The sequence below is a fragment of the Phalacrocorax carbo genome, chromosome 10 (assembly GCF_963921805.1).
Source record: "Phalacrocorax carbo chromosome 10, bPhaCar2.1, whole genome shotgun sequence".
NCBI lineage: Eukaryota > Metazoa > Chordata > Aves > Suliformes > Phalacrocoracidae > Phalacrocorax > Phalacrocorax carbo.
The window spans coordinates 9,306,748-9,329,335 of record NC_087522.1 but is presented as its reverse complement, the minus strand read 5'-3'; the positions used below and the strand labels follow the sequence as shown (position 1 = coordinate 9,329,335).

Genomic DNA, 22,588 nt, shown 5'->3' with positions numbered 1-22,588 from the left:
CAAAGCTCTGAAGAGAAGATAACAGACAAAGGTATGTCTGGTTTGTGTAGCAAGATCTACAACTGCAGCACCCAGTCAACACCTCTGTTTGTATCTGATTGGGGGAGGGGAACCAAAACTAAGCCCACAGAACTCAAGAAAGCTCTGGCAAAGCTCTTCTGCTCTACCATACTAACAGAAACACTAAAATGCCTTGTTTTCACAGTTGTTAGTACATCTGGGAGCAGACAGGTGATCAAAAGCTACTTTTCTGCATACTTACTTTTTACATGAGACCTACTTCTTAGGAGACAAGTGGGAGCATTAGCTTGTATAGTGCTTTCTTCAGTAGGAAGTAGGGAAAGGATGTGAAAGACAACCATGAAACAACTTCTTACCGCACATGCCAATCTCCACAGAAGTTGAGTTTTTCCCAAACTTGAGTCCTATATGTGGATTAGGACAAATTTGACCAACAAATAAAAGCTAGTTCAGACCAAAGCTTTTAAAAGCCTGGGGAAGCAGGCATCCAAAACACTTCAAACCCCCTAGAAACTGTGGAGTGGTACTTTCACCCATAACAGACACACACAGAGGAAAAATCTGTCTCTGCTGAATCATTTTTAGGCATTTACTTTTGAGATGGATAGTCCAAAAAGCCTACTTCACTTTGGATTTATATCCTCTGCTTCCAAACCTCACCTTCCACACAAATGACAAGCCTTTTGCCCCGCCCGCCCCATGGCCTCACAGCTCTTTTAGCATACACTCCTGCTGAAAGGGCCACCCTATGTGGGTGCACAGCCACCAGCCAGCTTAAACATCTATGGGAACAGAGGAGTTCCTGCCTCTCTTAGAGTGGAAGTACTAGCTTGGATTTCTTTCTCTTCAACCATAGCATCCCATGAATGTCAAGAATTTAAGAAAATGTAAGACCTGGCACTTCCACGTTAACTTCTTTTGGCCCCCTGCAACTAAATACTTCCTTAAGCAAATCATTGGGGGAGGAAAGAAGAGACAGGAGGGACAAGGGCGTCATGCAGCCTCATTCCCCCAGGAGCCTGCTTAAACAGAGGAGAGTCAACATCTTACACTTCACATTTTAAAAACCATTGTCATGGCAACTTTACGCAACAAACTACTTTTCAAACAGATTTGTATTTCTTTGGAAGAAATCTATGATCCACCAAATCTACATTTCCAGCTGACTACAGCACATACTGGAAGCAAACACTTATTTCAAGTTCAAAAGAAGCTGAATCTGATGGAGTTCAGCCTTACCCAGCAAAAGCCAAACCTTTTCAGGTTGTTTGAAGTAGTTTCCACATTGGCTGACCTGTACACACACAGAGTCTGAAGCCAGGAGCCAGAAATTTCAATATCTGTTAGAACTGCCACCTACAATTCTTCCTCCATTCTTACTACTTTTATTCTACCAAGTTGCTCATTTCACCTTTTTTAAATTTTTAACGTAGTGGCAAGCACAAACTTCTGTGACAACACAATTATGGGATATGGAATAAAAAGTATGAGTTGGCAGTTTGAAAAACAAGCTCTTCAAGTCTGTATTTAGAGGGTATCATACATAGCACAGCAACACGTTGTGGCTGACTTCATCCTAAATCACACCATGCGACTGTGGCAGGGGTGGAAAGCAGCATCAACACTTTCATGGCACAGGTTTTAATTCAGTCCTTGGGTCAGGGTTGCAAGGTATAGCCATATGCTATGATCACCAAGCACCCCCCCTTGCTGGTGCAGGATGAGCGTCACACTCCAGTAACTCAGAAAAACAGCCTGCATCGTTCATTAGCAATCCCACTCAGCAGTCCACTGGGAAAATAAGCAAACGGCACGCACCCTCAGGATTATTGAGACCTTTGTTTTGCTCGCCTGCATCTCTTTGCACCTGTGTCTATCTCCCCCCTGTGACTTTGGCTCTCCTGAGCACTGGTGCACAGAGGATCACACTGCAGAACACCACAGCGCCAAAGCTGCCACCTCCCTCAACACTCATCCTCAGCAGCTTTTCCAGGGGTAACGGCTGATAGTGTTCTCACAAAAGGCAACTTACTTTGCTTTTCTGTGGAGAATCAGTGAAGAATTAGTGATAACGTTTCCCTCTTCAGCAGGCAGAAACAGAGGATCAGCTCTGCATGTGGAAGATTTTACTGTGTGCAGTTAAGAGTTTTGTACTACAGCACCAAAGCACTTGGTGCGTAAGTGTTAATGCATAAACAAAGCTTCGGTCAGCAAAGCCATCACTAAGCAGTTATGGAAACTGCTTATTTCAAGTCATAACCTGCCATGAAACTTTCTCAGCAAAAGCACTCTGACTCCAGCACAACAGGCACATTATGGGCTTTTATTAGCCCAGAAGACACCTCACCAAATCCCTAACCAAACGCTGTGCTAGCAGCAGTCTGTCACACAGATCTGCTCCACACCTCTGCTGCAGAAATACATTTATGCAAAGTTACTTAAGAGGAAGTCTAAAAGCAGGAAAGTCCTGCTGCAATTAGTTAAAATGAATTATTAGTTTGTCAGGCTTCCTGCAGTTCAAGCACCTTTCAATGAACTACAGCCACGTTTTGATTCTGGGGGCATATAGATGGAAACTTTGTTATCCTGATTTGGAACACACTGACAAACTATTTCTTATTAACCTCGCTTTGAGCTTTGGAAACAAACTGGATTTAGAAATCTGATCACGCTGGGTAAAGTTTGTCTCTGCAAAACACACCTGTATCAGAGCAGAAACTAGTTATACCGATGCATGAAAAGGGACTATGCAGAGCTTTGGTTGCCACTTGGCAGAAGGCTAAATGGCAGTCAACAGGAAAAGCAAGCCAGACAATGTGCAGGGTAGAAGCCTGAACACTTTCTCAAATGAGATGTGGACTTCTTTAAGACCATACTGGAAAGGCTTAACTAGTTTGGAAGGGAAGAGAGAGGCCGGTACAAAAGTACCTTAAAAAAAAGCCAACTCAAGTAACAGTAGATTCAGAAACTGTTTCCCCATGTCTACAGTCCATAATGCTGGGCCAACTCTCAGTGCCAAGAACCACAGCTATCATCAAACCTCTTCCTAGAAGAAGCCCCACACTCACCAGGAAGCAGCCAAAAATCTCTTAACAAACAACTGCACCTCAACGTGGTGTGCCGTCACTTCAAGTCCAGGGCTGGGACCTCAAGGGAGATTTTTCCATTCAAGGCTCTGGGCAGAAGAAACCTGTTTTACGGACTCTTGAAAAGCACCCTACTAAGACACAGGGTATAACACCACATTTCGTGTTTCAACTCCAACAAGTAGTCTTAAGAAAAAAATGGAATAGATGTTTAGGATTTGTAGTTCACTGTATACAGCTAATTTTACAAGGTTAGCTCAAGAAAAAATTAATAATAATGTGAAAAATTATAGGGAAAGAGAGAGTGAAGGTACCTTATTACTTTTTCTCATGGAAGGCACATTCCTTAAACAGCTTTTTCAGCAGACGCATCATCCTCAAATCCCTTTCTTTTACACTTTTTAACCACACAATACCTTACTTACCTATTACTAGTCATTGTTTTTCCACTTGGCCCCATTAAAAAGTCTTAAATCCTTTCCTATTATGTGCTTCATCCTACTTTATTAGGTGGGTGGAATGATTTGTTAGGATTATTTTATTTTCACAGAGCAAACCCTAGTCCAGTTAGCTAAATAACATATAATCTTAGAAGGGTGCCTTCAGGTGCTTCTGTAATGTAAATAAATTAATGAACTAATTCAAGCACAACAGCACTTGTTTTGAGAAGTCTATTTAGGCTATGAGCAAGACAACATGCATAGGGGAATTCAAGACAGCCAAATGACATGGCTGTTCAAGATCAAGCCATCAGTTTTCAGTAAAGCTGAAACCAGAACCCCAACCAGATTCCATCCAATCCCCTACCTCATACATACTTAGACATGAACAAACTTGTTTATTTCACTGCACATAACTCAAACCCTGGATGAGTTTGAATCTACCACCTTCAAAAAACAAAGATTCAGTCACTGAGCAACTCAACTCCATCCATTTGAAAACTATCAATCTTCCCTGCCTCCCCCGAGATCCTTGTCAAAAGCCATACAACTCTCAAGGTCCAGCACTTACGAAAAAGCAAGTCATCATCTGATGAGGTTTGTGGCTTTTTTTTTTCCCCTTTAACATGCAAAGAGTTGTAAAAGAATAATCCTTCAGTATTTTTCCAGGAACACTAACTTTTGCACAGCACGATAGACCTTTAGCACCTCGGTATGTATTATGAATAATTAAAGCAGCACAAGCCAGCGGAAGAGCTACTCTTTGCTCAGACACAACCAGTTCACATCTCTACAGCAAAGCTGCAGATTACAGGACCAACAGAAATCATGACCCTCAGATATTTGACACAGATGCAGCCCACTGTAAGCATCTGAAAGTAGCTGTGCTACAAATATTTACCTTACTCTGTCTCAGTCAATTCCGTAACTTAATCTACGGAAAACTGCAAGCAGCCAAACCAGAATAACTTTGGAAAACCACCTCGGTCTACAATCCGCTCCGCAATGGAAAAAAACATTTACTTTTAAACTGAGCTAAGTGCACACAGATTTTTCTTTTGCACCGGGTTCTGCCAGCAGATATCACCTCAAAGCAGCTGAGGTACCTTCTTCCATTACATTCAGCTGAATATAATTCAGGTAGATATCAAGTGATTTCTGTAATAATAAGATATGCTTTAAACTAATTGTAATAAGTGAATAACTTTATACTTCTGACAATGAAAAAGACACACCAATCACACAAAAAACAGGAAGTCCTTCCAGCAGCTCTGGTGAACAGTGCCCCATCTCCAGCACAAAGCAGCTGTGAGAACTGTGACCCATACAGCCACCTAACAGGGCATCAAAGGGACAAGTCTAAAGACAAGATCCAGACCCCCTCACAAGATCACTTCTGGCAGCAGATGCTCATAAGGAGATTACAGAAGGCCTGTAAGCCATCTCAGTAAGCATAACATAGTTTACAGGCTGCCAGCCAAAAGAATCACTCATTTCATGCAGTTGTGCAGGAACTTCATTACCAGCTGACCAAGTAAATACTGGAATCATATTTAAGTTACATACAAAGAATTGCTCTAAGTGAAAGGACTGGCATCTGAAAGTGCTTTAAGAGCATATGCTTGGATTTTTAAACTGACTGCAGTTTTTAAAGCAGAAAATACACAAAGCCACCTGCAGAGAGCCAAGTTCTCTCTACTTGAGTCCCAACTTCCCTATTACAGTGAATGGCACTAACATTTAACACTGTACAAAGGATGCTGCAGTATTTAGATGTTAACTCTACCAGGAACTCCTCTGAATACTTGAACTTCAGTCTTTAGTTATAACTGAGACTCCTAGCTCTCCTTGAGAAATCTAGTGGCAGCTTCAACCAACATGCATGGTTCTTTTAATAAGTTTTCATATATCTTGATTTCACTTGATGACCTGTGTCTCACAAGAGACATATGCTGTGTAGGTATCTACCCTGAGCTTCATGAGACATAATCACTAACTCCAAGCACAGTTAACTGTGCCTGAAGCTAGTATACATCAGACTTTTGGCACTTCCAGACTGCCCATTTATGTGCTGACCCAGAGCTCTCAAGGCTTTCTGTACAGATACATTTGCAATGAAAATATTGAACAGTCAGCATATGACCAAAACCAAGTTCTAGGACATTTGTGTTTCTAAGTCTATTACTAAGCTATACACACCTCCCATAATCATAGGCATTAGGATGATTTTTCTCCCTCCCTTTCAATTTCAAAACAAAGGATAAGACTGACTACATTACATGTTTCAAAGTTACAGAAGGAAAGGTGGTGTTACACTAGAAAATTTCAGAGTAAGAACTGAAAACTGCCACTTTCTGCTACTACGTAGATGCAAAAATAAGACTGGTATTTTCCAGGAGCACATAATCCTTTTGGTTTTAAAAAAACCCCACTTATGTTCACTAAATAGGAAAAGTGAGACAACAAATAACTATGACTGTCATACTGTCTTTGGCGGTCTGACTTTCTGGGAATAACAAACTGTGACAGGAGGTCAGTAGCAGCATTCTCACATTTTGCTAAGTAAGTTTTGTCTTTCACAAAACAGATGTCACAGACAGAACAGCATTTATAACTATTCTTTCTGAGACACCAGAAGACTATACTAGCTCATTCTCTTTACTGGAATCCTGTCTCACCACCTATGCTTTTGTTGGTTTCCCTACAGTATTCCTACTTCTGTGAAAGAGTTCTTTAATACTTACAGCTAAGTAGTCCCCTAACCGTCACTCTTCTAGGAGCAAACCATTGCTTTTAAATAACCTTTACATAAAATCCAGATTTTCTGCTTTCTTCAAGATTCAGATCATTGGACTGGAGAGCTGCCCCCCAAGACACATGGATAAAAAGGAGACATAACAAGTCTAAATGGATTAGTTCTCAGATTATCTTTTAGGCAAGAAGCTTTGATTCACTTTCTCTTCCCTATTTGCTCTGTTTTGCTTAACACTGAGATCAGAAGGTAAAAACATCACCAAACTGTAACAAGGAGAACCTTCTTATCTCACCATGAAGAATACCGGCATTTGTGTGAAGGAAAAGCAGAGCTCCCCTTTGGTTTGCCAACCACCACCACCCCCGGGGCTCTCAGACTTGCTCACTGACAGCCAGTTACCAATAGCTGAGTGGTTCCACAAAACCTTCTCATAAAAGGGTGAAGTAAAGGGACAAGCGAACGATGGGAGCACATCTGCAAGTCTTGGCTTTTCTGATCACTCCCTGGGAAGGCTTCAACCCAGACCTGTAATTACCTCACTCAAACTAGAGTCAAGGGGGGCAGGAGGGAGGGGACGAGAGAGATAGCTGACTCTTTCAAAAGACACACTTGAGACAACTTACTGTACAGGAGACACCAAGAAAACCAGCACAGACAGTTTACTGGTGTCATATGTTTACAGGGGGTAAACTGCAGGTGGCTCTTTACAAGAGGCAACATTCGCCTTGAACAATTACCATGAAATTACCATTGTTTCAAGTCAAGTTACTATGTCATTACTGCTGAATAACTTAGAGTCAAGTATACAATTAATCCATGTCACCAATGCAAATAATCTGCAAAACATTACAGCCATTTAATCTAGTACTTTTAAAAGGAGGAAGGGGGAAGAGACAACAAAAAAAATTAGACTTCCAGTAACCAGAAGACAAAGCCTATTAGTCAGAGGCAAATAGAGGAAAGGAAGCCAGCAAGATAAGATGCAGACCCCTAGGGAGAAGCAGCCAGAGCGAAGGAGCCCAATTCAGGAATTCTGATGAAGGCTGTTAAGGGGGTTCCCTCTTATCTTCTTGCAACTACCAAGTCTCTCAAGTGTTTACAGATCGTTCTTTCAATCTCCAAGAATTCTGGCTACCAATCTTCAGCTCCTTCTTTATTTTTAAGAATGAGGATGAAAGAAAGGACTGTTTTTCTAACATGCCATGCCTTTATTTTTATAGCCTCTTCTTACTCAGAGCAGAGTTTTCCTGTTACATTCACTACTACAGACCCATGTGCCTAATGAAACAATAACGTTGTTTCTGCACTTTGCAAGTTCTTACAAACTGCCAAAACCCCACCACGATGGGTTTTCTGGAGCTCCAAGGCTCTAAATGAAATTTATCAATACTTTCCCAGCACCAATAAAGAACACTGAGTGCTGAGCAGTACTGGGGGACTCGCAATCCTACCGACTTGCAGCTGTCCATCTCTGTATACCCAAACTGCCTTTACATCCTTTTCTGCCATGAGGAAATGCAAGTTCAGAAGTCATGTTTATCTCCCATTCTTCCACCCCCTTTTCATCTACTTTATATTCCCCTGCCCCAGTATACATACACACAGATACTGTTCCTTAAGCTGAACCAAAGAAAGCAGCAGAACCAAGCCTCTTCCTCATCCACACATGAATTTGTCAGAACAAGTCCCTTTGTCTTAGAAGTCTGTCAAACTGCCTGGCAGGCCCTCTTGCTCAATATATACTACTTTAACTAATTTCCATTACAGTCTTCCAAAGAGCTGTTCTTAGTTTTCTCTCAAAGTCACCCCTTCAGTTCACCTGACCACCTTTTTTTAATACAATTCATGCTATATGGAAGCAAGATGTAATTATGAATGAATTTCCAAGATCAACAAGTTATAAGAACTACTGACGCAAAGCAGTTAGAGTTTGCTGTGAACACAACAATGTTCAACTGCAAAATAAAGCAGGAAACTGCAGAGAAGGCACCTAACCCAGCCTTAAAGATTCAGGAGCTGGTTACAGATCATATTGCAGACTATCAGTCTCAAGATGAAAGCAATTTCAAAAGCAACACATTGAGCAACAAGTAGTACCAAAGCTGTAACTCCCCTCCTTAATAGTTTTGTGAAATTTTTTAAGGATTATAATAATTCATGCCTGCATATAACTTGCTATTAGGAAATAATCAGAATTTCAGAAATCATTACAAGAGCTGATATTTGCAGTAAGTTTGTAAAGCCAGTTGTACTTTGCAAATCTGAACTAGTTCAACACAGGTCACAAGCTCTCCTTTTTCTGCTGATGTGCAGAAAATCTTCACTTTAGACTGCATGCAGCCTTCCATGTAAAGGGCTATGAAGGTTTTCCACAGACCAATAACACACCTGTGCAGGGAAAATTTTAAAGACAAAGTACAGAACTGACAAGAACATGCAGTCAGATTGCTCTACTTGCACATGCAATTTAACCAAGGGACTATGTTTTCTTTTCCAAGGATTATCTTTTACCAGGGAAACACAAAGCAGTGTTCAGAGGTGCCCAAGGAAAACCAGTACTCAGACATTCTCTTTTCCCATTGCTAGCCCAGATAACACACTAACACCATAGTTACATGTTAACTGTTTAAAAAAAGGCTCTTAAACAGATAATAAGAACATATTTAGCAGAGATGTCTTTTGATCAGCTCTTCTCTCCAAAAAAAAGACAGATCTTGCAGCACAACTACACAACTGCCAGTGAGGCTTGTCTGTAATTTTCAGAAAGGTAAGGCAATTCTGTGCTTTTTGTTTGTACAGCTATACCTCTTCTTCCAGAGCACTTAACCTATTACCCCTTTAAATTATGTAGCAGACACTACCATTTAAAAAAGTTACCAGCTACAGATCAATGCTGTATTCTGATATTTGGCATCGGACTGTTCAGTTGTCAGTGTAACACTTTGAAGGGCAGCATATCAGCTATGTTAACTATTTAAAAGACAATCAATTATTCTTTCCAGCAACCACAGCACTAATAGGAAAGGCATATTCTTTCAATCAATATTTGCTTGAAACGCCGATTATGCAAGTTACAATTTAAGTTGTTGTGAGCAGCTTATTAGTACCACCAAAGAGTAAGTGATTAACGCTGACTGCAGCTTTCACAGGAAGGGTAAACGTACTCAGGAGACGGAGGGAAAGCTAAACTAAAAAGGGAAGTGGCTGCGCAAAGGCAGTATGTTCAAGGTAACAATAAATGTCTTGGAAATAAATTGCTCTACGTTTTATCTCTCTGCCTTTTTCCTGAAAACGCTACGAATATACACCTTCTAACATTACACGCGTAAAGGCTGGGCACGAAGAGTGTTTGAACAAAGCAGCTGATCTCCTCGGCCCGGGAAGGGATGCGGGCAGCACGCAGAGAGGTGGCTCGTCAGGGAAACGCTTTAGGAACCTGCAGATGGCAGACACCGGCGCAGGAAAACAAGAAAATAACACCCCCCGCCGAAGCGAGCCAGCACCGTGTCTTGGGGCACCCGAGTTCGCGGCGGGCAGGGGCGGCTCGGCTCGGCGGCATCCAGCGCTGCGCCTCGGCCGCGCCGGCCTGCGCCCAGCCGGAGCCGGAGGCAGCAAACACCCGCCGGCGGAGCGCCCCGGGCAGGACCGCGCCGCGCCGGGGGAGGCTCCGGCCGCACACACCGGTACCGGCGGGCCGTCCCGGCGGCTGCCAGCCCTGGCGGCCGGGTGGCTGTGGCGGCGGCTCGAGGGGGCCCGTCTTGAGGGGGCGGCGGCGCGGGGCCCCCGGCGCTCAACCGGCCCTGGCGGGGCTGAGGGGCAGAGCGACGGCCCCCACCACCGCCGAGGCTGCCGGCCGGGCCGGGCCGAGCTCAGCCGAGCCCAGCCTAGCCGAGCCCAGCCGAGCCCCGCGCCGCTCCCGCCGCCGCCGTCCCCCCGCCCGCAGCCCGGCGCGGACGGGAAGAGACATGGTCCAATTCACTCACCTCCGCGGCTCCCTGCGAGACTGCCTCCCCCTCCCTGCATCACTTCCGGGGGTGAGCACTCAGCTGGCGGCGCCGCGCCCTGACGTACGGCGGCGTACCCGACGCCGCACGCACGGTGAGGGCAAGAAGGGCGGCAGGTGGCGGCCTCCCTCACCCACCGAAGCTGGGAGACGAGGCCTAGCAGGGCCCAACCACCGCATGCAGACGGGCAGCGTGGCCTCGGCGCGCTGCTTCCCGAAGGTGAAGCGAGGGGCGGGACGGCGGGCAGGCCGACGTGCGGGGAGGTCGGAGAGGAGGGGAGAGGCTGGAGGTTTGCGGGATTGGCCAAGCCCCTCCGCTTCACTCGTTGGTTCCGCCTGGCTGCGGGGGCAGTGCCGTCCCGGCCGCCGGGGGGGGCAGAAGGGCGCCCGCGCTAGCAGCGCTCCCCGGCGGCCGGGCGGCTCCGGGCAATGGCGGGGGTGGGGGCGGCCAGCGCCATCTTAGCGTTGGTAACAGCCCTGTGTGGTGCAGAGGCTGCGCGGGGTTGCCGAGTGCCACGGCCATCCCTCTGTCACCGCAGTGTCACTGCCCGCCCTGTGCTGCCTGGCCGTGGCTTTTGCCAGCGTCGGCCTGACCCGCAGAGCGAGGAGCATGGCTGCTCAGCCAGTCCCTGTGCCCGTGACACCGGTGGCTGCGGGAATGGCTGTGGGGTGGCGCAGCTCCCAGGTGGTGTGGGGAAGGTCCTGTGCGTAACAAGTCCTCAACCTCTCACCTGGGCCTGCAGTTGCTGCTGACCTGGAGCTCGTGTCAGGGAGGTGTCCTTCCGCCCCGTCAGCACCGGGCCTGAGGGTCCTCTCCTCACAGAAACCAGGGTAAGACTCTGGGAGGGACAGAGTGGTGCTTCCCCTGACCTTGTGTCCCTCTGCCCTTGTGGTCTGTGAGGCAGGAGGCCCCAAAGGCTGGTACACACCATTCAGGGGAATCTAGTGCAAATACCATGTGGGGCTTTGTTCCAAAACTCCCAAACTGGAATGGGATTCCCACACTTGATTTCCAGAAAACAATTTTTTTTGCTGTATACCCAGCTATGGCTCTCAAATAGTGACTGAAAATCATATCTATCAATGTCCTGGGATCAAAGCATTTGGAAACTGAAGCAGAAGGTTCATGAAACAAGTATTACTAAATGACCCACAGAACAAAGTAAGAAAGGGGGAAAGGATGATTGTTTCTCTGCTGGCGTTAATATTGACACCCATTCTCAAGTCTGGGAGCAGTTCCAATGCTGGGAAATACTTCTGTTCATGCATTCAGTTGCATTTGACTCAGAGCCAAGATATGAATAAGGTGCATAAATCCATACTGGGTTTTGTGTCAATGTGCTACGTTTCTGTATGCTTCTATATTATATAAGCAAGGCCATCCAAGGATAGCTGAGACTTCATTTTCTCGGCTAAATTTGTTGCAGTGCATTAAAACCTCTTTCTCTGCTTGTAACTAATAGAGAACTAAACACGAAGGAGGAGGAAATGGTTCTAAATGTATGAAAGCATGAGCGACAGGGTTGCACAAGACTAGAGACAAGTTCATGCTGCATTAGAGTTTACCTGGACACTGCGTGCTTTTCAGGAGAAAGCTAAGTAATATGGAAAGCAATTTTTTGTTTCCCCTCCCCCTTTCCAGAGTCTTAAGTCAGCATTTCTGTTCTTCTGGAGGCTACTACTACGGCACAAGAGGCACTCCCAGAGCAAGAGTGTCTATGTCCTCCTAAAACCAGATAGTGCCTCGACCACCTCAGACTAAGAAAATGGAAACTCTGTGATCAAAAGGGCCTAGTTAAGAGTTTCCACTTTCATTTATTCAAATGAAGAGATTGTTGTAGAATCTTAATTTTCTGCAATTTCACTTACTTGAAATTACATAGGAAAACCAGTGATAAAATCCAAGTCCTTGCTTTTACTATTTAATGATATTCTCTTTGCATGCAGTTTCCTTTTTTCTCATCAAAAGACCGCTTCATATGTAAGAGAAAGCTTAAGAGATCCAAGTTCAGTCAGAAATCCGAGGCATGAATAGAATGGCAGAGTTCTTATCCCAGCTGATGATCAGTGCAAGTAAAAAGACTTAGAGGCTGGTTCAAAGGTGTCAATCGGTGTTTCAGATCACTTAATTTTGCCAGCAGAAAGATACTGGCATGACAAAACCTAAACCCATGTGAAAGTCATCTTGCTTTTAGATATTGTTACTGAATAACTTGATTCAGTAACTTAGTTCTTTTTCACCAAATCTGCATAGATTTATGATTGCAGCTTGTAGATGGAAACAGTGAGAAATACTTGGAGGCAAATTAATCCTTAATGGACGTCTTGAAATTTACAGGGTTGTGTCACTGGTAGAAATGAGGATGTAACACCATCATGGAAGAATATGATCTTTCATTTTGCGTTGTTTTTCACCATGTGGAGATGGAATATTTTAGCTGTGATTGAAGTTTTGCTATGATGGTTTTGGCTGAATCTTTAAAAAAGAGTATGAATGTTCAAGAATGAAAATCAAATGGAGTTTTTACTTTGCTAGGTACATGCTGCAGCTGCACGTGGTCGATGTTTGCAGAGTACTAGTTGTCACAGGCTACTAAGTCATTGATTTGAGTAAAAGAAAATTACTTTTGTGGACATTGGATTTTGAAATTTAGTATCACTGGAAGGCATGTGACCTGCCCAGCTATCACAGGAATCTGTGACCCCTTCTCTTTTCCCTGTGCCACAGGAACTCATTGTTTCAGTTGTTGGCCCTCAAGGAAATGACAGACCAAATTCATTGCTGCCTTAAGAACCGCAGACTCATTTTGGCAGACTTGCATGAAAGATGAATACGGATTACTGACCTCTAGTTGCTGTGGATAGCTGTGAAAGGAATGATTGATTATCTTTTGCATTAGCAGCAGGAGAAAGACTGCAGGTAACTCTTTGGCTAAGTGGTATAATTTAGTTCTTTAAAAAAATTTTAAAAAGCCAGATATGCAGTTTTTTGCATCTCTCTAAATAAATACTAGCCAAAGAGTGCATTTGAAAATATGGCATATAGATTGTCATACAGGCTGTAGCTGGTGATGTTCCATACTATAATGTTGATACACTATGCTTTTGAATTGTCATTTATTTCCATAACAGAAATGTAATCATAGCTTGATTCAGAAGGCAATCAGCCCAGCAGTTTGTCATTGTATCTTTAGGACTCATTGCCAGTAGCAAACCAGCTGTCAAATTGAAGTTGTGTTGCTCCTAAATAAAACATTTTATTTCTGAGAAGTTCAAAGCTGCTTTTTCAAATTATTTCATGCAGAGTTCTGTTCCCCACCATCTCCTCCCCTGAGCCAATATGGTTTCAGCATCAGTACCAAGTGTGTGTTACTAATGCATGCCCTAGTTAGCTGGGATGTAAAAGAAGAGATCTATTGTTTTAAAATACCCTTTTTTTTTTTTTTTCCCATGGGCTATTACTTTCACCCTTTGTTTCTTAAAATCCTCTCTGTACTCGATGCTGGCAGATTTGATGTTTAAAGTGAGTAGCTAATGCTTGAATTGAAAAGAAAGGATGAAATAAAATAGACTTAAAACTTCAGCAAAGAAGCTGTGCAGATAGGAGGAGAGTGCTGGATGCGCATTCTTAGCCAAGCATCCTTTGCTGGGAAGCAGCTGTAATTCAGCTGCTCATATATAAGCAGTCAGTCTCCATGCAGCTTCCCTTCTGTCCTAACTTTGTTTTGACAGTGTGCCACTGGGGTCGCTTTACAGCGCAGTTGACAGATTCCTTTCCTTATTTTTACATAAACTTTTAATTTAAATTCTAAACAAACCTGCCAATAGCAAAAGGCGACTGGTGTTTCACTGATTATTCAGATTATTGAACTTTTGGGGCAACCACCTAAAAATCCAAAGGAATGTGTATTTTTTTCCTGAAAGAAAAACTTAATACATTTTATAGTCTAAAACATTATTTGTTTTAATTAACAATGAAAAAGTTTGCATCTTCATCATGCAGTAAGTCATTGATTGCTCAAGCCTCCTTTGCAAATTTGGATACAATGGGATTTTTCATGTGCTTGATCTGCATGTTGATAACAGGGGTTTGCATGTAGATCAAAAGAACGATACAACCCTGCATTGTCAGAACTCTGCCACAGCATCCAACAAATGCTTATTTGGAAGGCAACGCTTGGCTTCCCTCCAAAGGCTTAATTCTAACAATCAGCTCAAAACCAGCCTGCAACCTACCACTTTTCCCATTGATATGTTGGTGTGTACAGACCTGCCTTTGACCTCTCCCGGTTTGTTTTGTTGCAGTAAACACCTGAAATTTGCTCAGCTAATACAATAGCCCTGTACTTTTTGACAAAAACGCCTGTGGTTAACCTCTGTGGGCTGTGTTCTGCAATGAAATGAAGGGTGGTAGAAGTTAAACAATGGGTGTGACTACCACCAGATGAGTGTTAGTGGGAAAGTGGTGTAACATCCACTTAGCATTCCAGAGATGTGAAATATAATTATGATTTAAATGCCAAAGATGTAAGTTGCAAGATGAGTAACTACAAGGACATAAAAGCCTCCCTTATCTTCCTTTCTGTCCCACTCAGAATCATTTTGCACACCCACAAAACTCATACAAGTAGTGTCACTTGATGAAATTACACCTGATACATGACTTGTACCATCACTTACGTTTCTGACGGTGTGGGCCCTGTTTATACTAAAGAAAAAATTCTGATCTAATTTACAACATTTTAAGTTGGAAGTAATTTTGCTTTCAGTGGAATTATTCCCTGTTTATGCTCGCACTCAGATCAGAATCTGACCCAGGCTTTGAATTTTGTCCTATTTGCGCTCATCCTTTCCCGTGATAGGCAGGGGTCCTCTACCCGTGAAGGGGTCCTCACACCTTCATTTACGTATCTTTGTAGAAATGGTTTATGAGCAGGTCTTTAATTTTGGAAATTTTTGACTAAATGACTAAATGAGCCACAGCAGCAGCTGGTTGCTTGAAAAGGTGCTTAATGTCCTTTACATCATCTGGCATATGTGGGAAGACAGCAATAATGGAGAAGCGCTGCCCATGCCTAGATGAGGGGCTACACAGTTCTGTATCGGTTCCAACACTGAGAAATTAAAGAAAGATAAAATAAGTTCTAGGTGGGGGAGTAGAAGCAACTAGTGGGGAAAAAATTTGTTGGTTCTAAACTTTTAAACAAAATCGTTATAAACAGATTCTTGGTATGTTTAAAATCCAAAAGCGACGGGTGTGGTTACAGCTCTGAGCAAAGGGCATGCACTGTCTCATATTGCGGCCTTGGAAATTGTCTGATATGTTGATCAGAATTTAAACTTGTATTTTAAACATTTTTCCCAATACTTTTCCTCTTATTTTCTTTATGGATTACGTGAAAACCTAAGCTGAAAGTTTCTAGTGCAGTACTACCTTTTATTAGCTGTCGGCAGGGAACAAAGAATATTACCAGCTCCACCAGAGGTGACACCTTCAAATAAAAGCAGAGGGCTAAGGCCTGGAGGGGCTCTGGGTGATTGGGGGCTCAGCTTGTGCTAGGTCAGCCCTTGTAATTGAACTGTTTCTTTTCCGTACAAAATATGCACTTGCCAGAAGGAAGCAATGATTTTTCAGATACACGTAAACGCATAGCTTCATGTATGACTAATTTTATTGCCTGAAATGGAGCTCTAGAGTGGATAAAGTGGAGCATTTATTCCAAAGTGTTTGATAGCTGGGACTGCCTAGCTATTTGTGCGTATTTGTTTCCTAGAAATTCCATAAACATTTACTAGAAATACTTTCTGCTGGTGTTGTGGTAGGAAGAATCATTTTTGTATCGGGGGAAAATACATGATTGGTTAAATGTTTTAAAATACAAATAAAAATGTTCTCTCTTAAGAATCCGAGAAAAAGTTATGTATGTACTTCTTAAGGTCCCTAACAAAGTCCATGAGACAACAAAAAGTCTTTAGATCATAGCAACAGTTAAGACAAAAAAAGGCTAGGATTTAATAGTTTGGGATTTTTTAGCAAAAAGAACTATGGGCCAAATCCTGTCTTCAGGTTCGTGCCTGTGATTCCGACTTTGGTGAGGTGTTACTGTCTGAAGCCACAGGAGGACTGTACTGAAACATTAGTGGAGGTCAGCTGCTGTGGTGGAGGCAGCCACTGGAGAACTGTACCGCCTGAGAAGACTTTGGTGCAAAACCCTCTTCTACTACCCACAATACTAGGAATTGCCGCAGACTGCAAGGAGATGAGCGACAGCCACGTTGCCAAACTTTCCACAGTAGTTCGGGTGCATGCATTAGGAAGCAGCTTTTCCTCTACCACCGAGGCAGAGTGTGCTCCCTCCAGAGGGCAGTTCAGGGTGCCTGAATTACCCTGCTCGAAATTGTCCTCCGAAGGAGCTATTCCCAGCGCACAGGTCTGATTTCAGGGTAGATTCAGCCACAGTAATGAGAGCTCCAGGTTGACAAATGGTCCCAAGACAGTCAGATAACATCCTGTCCCTGACACTTGTTCCTCCTTGCATCCATATACATACTCATATTTGCATATCCATATATTTGCAGTGCTGCTGCAGCTTCCTTTTGGACAGTAAGGTATCTTTAACAGTTGTGGTGTCCCCAAAGCAGAAGTCATTGTTTCTGTGAATCTAATCCATGCCAGAAGTCCTGTTACTCCAGCAGTGGATTTGTCTTGGGGATAGTTGTGGTCTGGGATGAAATAGTGGCACCACTTGCATGATAAAATACTAATTTATATAGAATAAGAACAGGATTTCATTCTTGATTTCTGACAAAGATTCTTATCACACCTGGAGGCTGATTCAGCGGGCTCAGCAGGTACACAGCTCTCTGGAAATCAAGACATTCAGGACTTTCCTAAATCCCAAGTTAGTCTGCCTCTCCTGCAGTGCTTAGATAAAATAGCTTTCATCACCTTTTCATCACATCAAACTCCAGCTGAATCATTACTACCTATTGTCATGGCATCACAAATAAGCTGCTCAGCCTCTGAAGCCTATACTGGTTTTCAGCAATATCGTGGTGGTTTTATCATGTATTTTATTCGTGAGTTTCAAGATGCTTTGCAAAGATAGGGTCGGCATTGGTGTGACAATTTCACAGGAAGGGGTACGCTCAAAGTTTCAGTGACTTGCCCAATGTCTGTTGCAAAACAGCAGTGAAACACAGCCCAGGCATTCTTGTACCAGGCTTGTGATTCAGCAAAGCACTAAGGCAAGCGCTTGACTTTGAGCAAGTTTGAATGGAGACAGATTTAAGTATCAGTTTAAATACTTTGCTGGACTGGGTCTTCAGCTTTCAACAGCTAATTATTCTTTACAGCTATTGCAGTTCTTTTCATACAGCTCAGCATAGCTTTAGATGGTGGAAATATTTTTAAACTAATTCAACTGTGTGAAAAACTGTACTGCTTGCTGGCCTTTTGGCAACTCAAATGCTTATGCATGTTTGGGGTTTTGTGGGTTTTTTTAGATGACACCAGTTACTCGACAAGAAGTTCTTGGCCTTTACCGCAAGATATTCCGAATAGCCAAAAAATGGCAGTCGGCATCAGGACAGATAGAAGAAACTATTAAAGAGAAAGAGTACATTAAAAATGAAGCCAAAACATTATTCCGAAAAAACAAAAATGTAAGTGGGTGTCCTTACACTTTTTAATTTTTGAATTATTCTCCTCTGCTCTTTGCTCTAAGTGATTAGATGCTAAGATATAAGAGTTGATTTCCCAAAATGTAATTCACCTTAAATGCTGGTGTATTTGGCTTAGAGTTTAAATTTCAACCCTGAAATAGTAATAAGAAAACTCAAACCATTTCAGCTCTTCTTTAACTACTGTAGAAGTCTAAAAGGTCTGGGACTAAATTGAGGTAATGCAAAATCAAAAGATGAATTTAAGTCACAAATTACACCACATTTCTGACTTCAAAGGGAGTTTCTGGACAGGATGGTAACACAATTTAGACTAAGGAGTCTCTTCCCTTTCTCTTCTAGCTACCTTGCAGAGCAATGAATGGGTGACTGTGTTTTTTTCATGGATGCATTAGTAGTTTACATGTGTATTGTCTTTTTACAGAGAAAATACCATGTTTGGGTAAAAACCTCCTTCTGTAGCCTCAGTTGTGACAGCCTCTGGGCCTTAATATCCAGCGCCATCAAGCCCAGAACGGTTGAGTCAAGGCAAATACTAATGTTACCTTTTATGGATGTGAAAAATACAATCATTGTATCCTTGGGATTGCCAAAAAAAGCTAAAGAACATCATGTGGCTGTGCATCATTTACGCTTGAACTTCCAACTAATAATTGCTGTACTTGTACAAAACATTTGTTTGTATGATCTTAGGTAACAGATCCAAAGCTGATTAAACAGTGTATAGAAGAATGTGATGCAAGAATAGAAATTGGACTTCACTATAACATCCCCTACCCGAGACCTGTGAGTATAAATCTAGTCACAAAGTCTTCAGCTAAACCCACTTACCTCTCACTGGACAACAAAAACATAAGTTCACATCACTGTCACCACACTGCATTTTTAGATAAGCTGGTATTTAAATGCTATGCTAAATTAGAGCCAGACAAGCCAAATGTATATGGAAATGTTCTCCATCTTACTTCACTGTAAATTGGCTAATTTCTTCTCAAAATAGGGAGTCAAAGCCTAAATGGAGTTGCACGAGCTAAACTCCCAAGGCCTGTGAATATTTAGGCAGCCTTGATGGACCAAGGAATCATACTATGTAGAAAAAGATGGTAACAGAATCAGATCTTTTAATCCTTCTACATAATAAAAGAGAATGAGAGAATAGAAATACTTAATTACATCTGCCATAGACACAATAATTTTCATAGCCTACATTACTGGTAACTGTTCTCCTGGTCATAAATCAGGTCTTATAAAACACCTACCTATGCTGCTGCTTCTTTTCCCGTGTGTCCAAAAACGTGTAGGAGATTACTAAAATGCTGGAATTTGCAGCAGTGTCTTCTATTGCACCATTCCGTATAGTTCCTCACTGCCCAGTCACTTCTGTCTGTAGTACTTTATGCTGCCTCCCATAGAGACTTCCTCTCTATTCCTGTTGATTAGTTTACATTTTCACATCTGTAGTTTCCTTATCAAGGCAGTCATGGTCAAAATTAAACTGTATCACTATCAGAGGCTTGCCTAGAATATGGGCACTGTTAGCATCTGTTTCACATATAGCTTTTTCTTTTTCTCTAGTATATAGAATAACAATGCACATCTGGCAAGCAGTGCTCCTAGAAATGGAATTAAAGTGTATGGTCTGCAGTGGCTTCAAAATCCCAAAGGATTAGACCTAGATCAGCTCTTTCACACAAATTGGATGATCATTATTTTTCACATTCTAAAAATCTCTGTTGCTGCTTTAGTCTGCTTTTACTACTATTTGCACCTAAACAGCTATTTTACAGGATGACAGCCTCAGCAACAATAACATCTGACTGCTAACACCTACTTTTTCAATCACTTGGAGGGGGGATACAGCTGCATGACTCCCACTAACAATCTTATGAAATATAAAGACTTTGACAATCAAAGGAAGAGGGTGTCACCCATTGCTTCTTCTGATTGCGGAGTCAATGACATTGATTGTGCATTTTAATATAGTGTATATAATAATGACAGTAAGAAGGCAGTCTTTCAACACATACAGTTTCGGGTTATTTTGTGACTTGTTAGCTAGGTATGAATAAAGCACACATTGCTTTAAGACATCTACTCAGAACTTTTTAGGGTTTTCTAGGTCTTACTGTTCTGGAACATTGTCAGCAGTCCTATTTCAAAAAGTATTTTATCGTTACAGTCTGATACCAAGCTACAAAACAAGGTCACTAAAGCTTAAAATATATAGGATTTTAATAAACACAGCATTTAGGGTCTGAAAGTTACACCACTAATCACTTCTTAGAAAGCGCTCCTCCTAGAAATCTGGTTTGAGACGGTACGGTTGCCCTCTCCACAGTGTGAAGAAATTATTTAAAATTCAGTGAAACCTAGTCTGTATATATGCCTTCTTTTTCTTGTAGCTTCTGAATTTGCACCTAACTCGTGGGATTTTCTTTTCCAGATCCATCTGCCTCCTATGGGTCTTGCCCATAAACAAGGCCGCACGTTGCGAAACCAGGAAAAGTTAAGGAAGATTTCAAAGCCAATATACCTGAAATCCCATGATGAAGTTTCATAACCCATCATTTAAGCTGTGATGTGTGGTCACATCATTTAAGATGTGGACTGTAATCCAGGTGATTTGCGTGCACAACTGTGAATGAAGCTGTTTTGGTCACTTGCTCACACATTTCCTGAGGCCAAAAAGCTAACTGATACATTGCATATAATGGATAAGGTTGGTCTAGAGTTTATTACATTTCAACCACTGACTCATCAATAAAAGTAACACTTTTCAAGGAGTGAGGTGTGATACAAAGATTACTTTGACATCAGGACAAATTAAGCAGGGTTTCAAACTCTGTTAATCTATAGCAGGGTTCTCTGGTGGTTTGAGGATTATACATGCTCAATTGTAATTCAAGGCAGTGCCTTGTGTAAGGGTCAGCAAAAATCAAGAAAGTCCAGGAGAATCAAGAAGACACAGTGCCTCCAGGGCTTCCAAGGGCAAGTGGGAATACAGTGATTGCATCGTGCAGCTGCACTCCTTCCTCTCCTGTCCCTGCTCTGCCTGTTGTCCGTGCAGAAATGTTCCAGTTTCATAGTAGCCTTACAGTGAAGTATTGTTTCTAAACGGACAGTAGCAAAGAGGCAGCAGAAATGCTACCACTCCTTTTCCCTTTTTGCAAACTGCAGAGGAGTGGCCTAGAGCCTCTATGTCAGCTTTTTTATTGCCTTCCTTTGGAGAGGGTGTGGATGTGAAATGCAAAGTTTGGAATGCCATTACACAACTCAGAGTGAAACATTCCAGTGCTGGGTTCCTCAGGTTCCCATGTACAGACTGACTGAAAAGTCTCCCTTCAGGGTATCACTATGGGAGCAAGCTTAAGATGCTCTGGGTGTCTTCACTGCATTTTTACATAGTTAGCTTTTCAACATAATCAGCACACTGGCTTTCTCAACAATTATTTTAGTGTTAGGTTTTAACTCTTTCATTATGGATGGAACCCCAACTTTATTAAAAGAAAGTATGTACAACTATCTCTTCAGTCTCTTAACTTTGAGGGGTATTTCTGTTTTGCAGGTGCCTCAAGAAAGAAGTGAAAAGAAAAAAATTTCTCCCTCGCTGGCCACCAATTGTTTTGGCTCCTTTTGAGTCCTCTGGCTTTACTAGGCTGTTACAAATTCTCTTCAGGAAAGTTAGTGGAGCCTGCTGTCCTTCAGGCTAGAAGGCTCAATGAGACCAAGATGTGGACAAGAGCCATGCTGTACTGGGAGACTACATAAGCACAGCCCACAGCTGCCTTGAGGACAGCAGGTATAAGTGGTGACCTATTCCAGCGAGAAGTTAATGGTGGCAAAAAAGCAAATTTAAAAAATGCAGTGTATGTTATTTCCTATTAAAGCGGGCAAAACCAATGAAATCTCATTTTCTGAACTCTGCAACTCATCCTGACCTCTCCAAGCCCTAACAGACAATGGCAAAGAAGTATTCTTTTCTGCCTTAAAAATAAGTTAAAAATGGTCATGTGCAGAACAGAATGACAGTTTGTCCCTCAAGAATGTACTTGTAAGGGTGAAAAAAATACATGTGGATGAAAAAGTACAAGGAAACAATGAGAAGAGCAAGTCAGCATGACAGGTACTGGCTAGCCCAATTTCTCACTACCCTTTATGGCTCCAGTCCACAAAGGTATCTATTCCCATGTAATTAGTTCCTGGGAATGCCTCATGTGGGAAGTAACATGTAAAATGCTGTTGTTCTGCCTGTCAGTGGGAGCTTTGCAAATTTACTGCTGCCAGGAAGACACGAAACAAAACTCCTTTAGCTTCAGAAAAGGGGGATGGAATAAAGACAGCAAAAAATAACATGATTATACACACTGCTTAATCCTTCATTGTAAAAAGTCCAAATACAGTCTTTTCTGATACACCAGTGTAGAGATGTATCAACTGAGCCAACCCAAAATGTGCAGACAATTGTTTTGAATGGAAGCTTAGGCTCATTCTTTGTCATTAAACTATCATTTGAATCTTTTTAATTGTTAAAATTCATGTGACTAATGAAGGTACTGATGCTGTGACTCATCAGGTGAATAAACAGCTATGTAAATGAGCA

General features: G+C 42.4%; 2 protein-coding genes across 7 annotated transcripts in view; one reads left to right on the top strand and one right to left on the bottom strand.

Annotated features, from left to right (window-relative positions):
* DCUN1D3 (defective in cullin neddylation 1 domain containing 3) overlaps positions 1-10,427 on the bottom strand; it is a 26,223-nt gene extending 15,796 nt beyond the window's left edge. The window contains exon 1 of one of the 4 annotated variants that reach the window (XM_064461766.1): positions 10,286-10,427. The gene's annotated coding sequence lies outside the window, so the exon portion shown is untranslated. Of the gene's footprint in view, positions 1-377; positions 9,572-9,610; positions 9,786-9,805; positions 10,258-10,285 lie in introns of those variants that run through there. The other 3 variants (XM_064461768.1, XM_064461770.1, XM_064461769.1) reach the window with 3 other exon arrangements.
* LYRM1 (LYR motif containing 1) lies at positions 10,391-22,588 on the top strand. 3 transcript variants are annotated; one of them, XR_010374632.1, is made up of 5 exons: positions 10,391-10,525; positions 17,812-17,970; positions 18,682-18,774; positions 20,432-20,718; positions 21,564-22,588. XR_010374632.1 is itself a non-coding variant. In XM_064461772.1 (4 exons), the coding sequence occupies exons 1-4, from the start codon at positions 10,484-10,486 to the stop codon at positions 20,546-20,548; spliced, it is 411 nt and encodes a 136-aa protein (XP_064317842.1). In that variant the 5' UTR covers positions 10,391-10,483; the 3' UTR covers positions 20,549-22,588. The 3 variants fall into 3 exon arrangements, 2 of the variants coding, with proteins under 2 accessions (XP_064317842.1, XP_064317843.1); XM_064461772.1 differs by having other exon boundaries at positions 20,432-22,588; XM_064461773.1 differs by lacking the exon at positions 10,391-10,525 and adding an exon at positions 13,034-13,225 and having other exon boundaries at positions 20,432-22,588.

Coding starts and splice junctions, on each gene's coding strand:
- LYRM1 (XM_064461772.1), top strand. CDS start 10,484: ATGCAGACGGGCAGCGTGGCCTCGGCGCGCTGCTTCCCGAAG. Junction 17,971..18,681: donor TATTCCGAAAAAACAAAAAT/GTAAGTGGGTGT, acceptor GTATGATCTTAG/GTAACAGATCCAAAGCTGAT. Junction 18,775..20,431: donor ACATCCCCTACCCGAGACCT/GTGAGTATAAAT, acceptor TTTCTTTTCCAG/ATCCATCTGCCTCCTATGGG.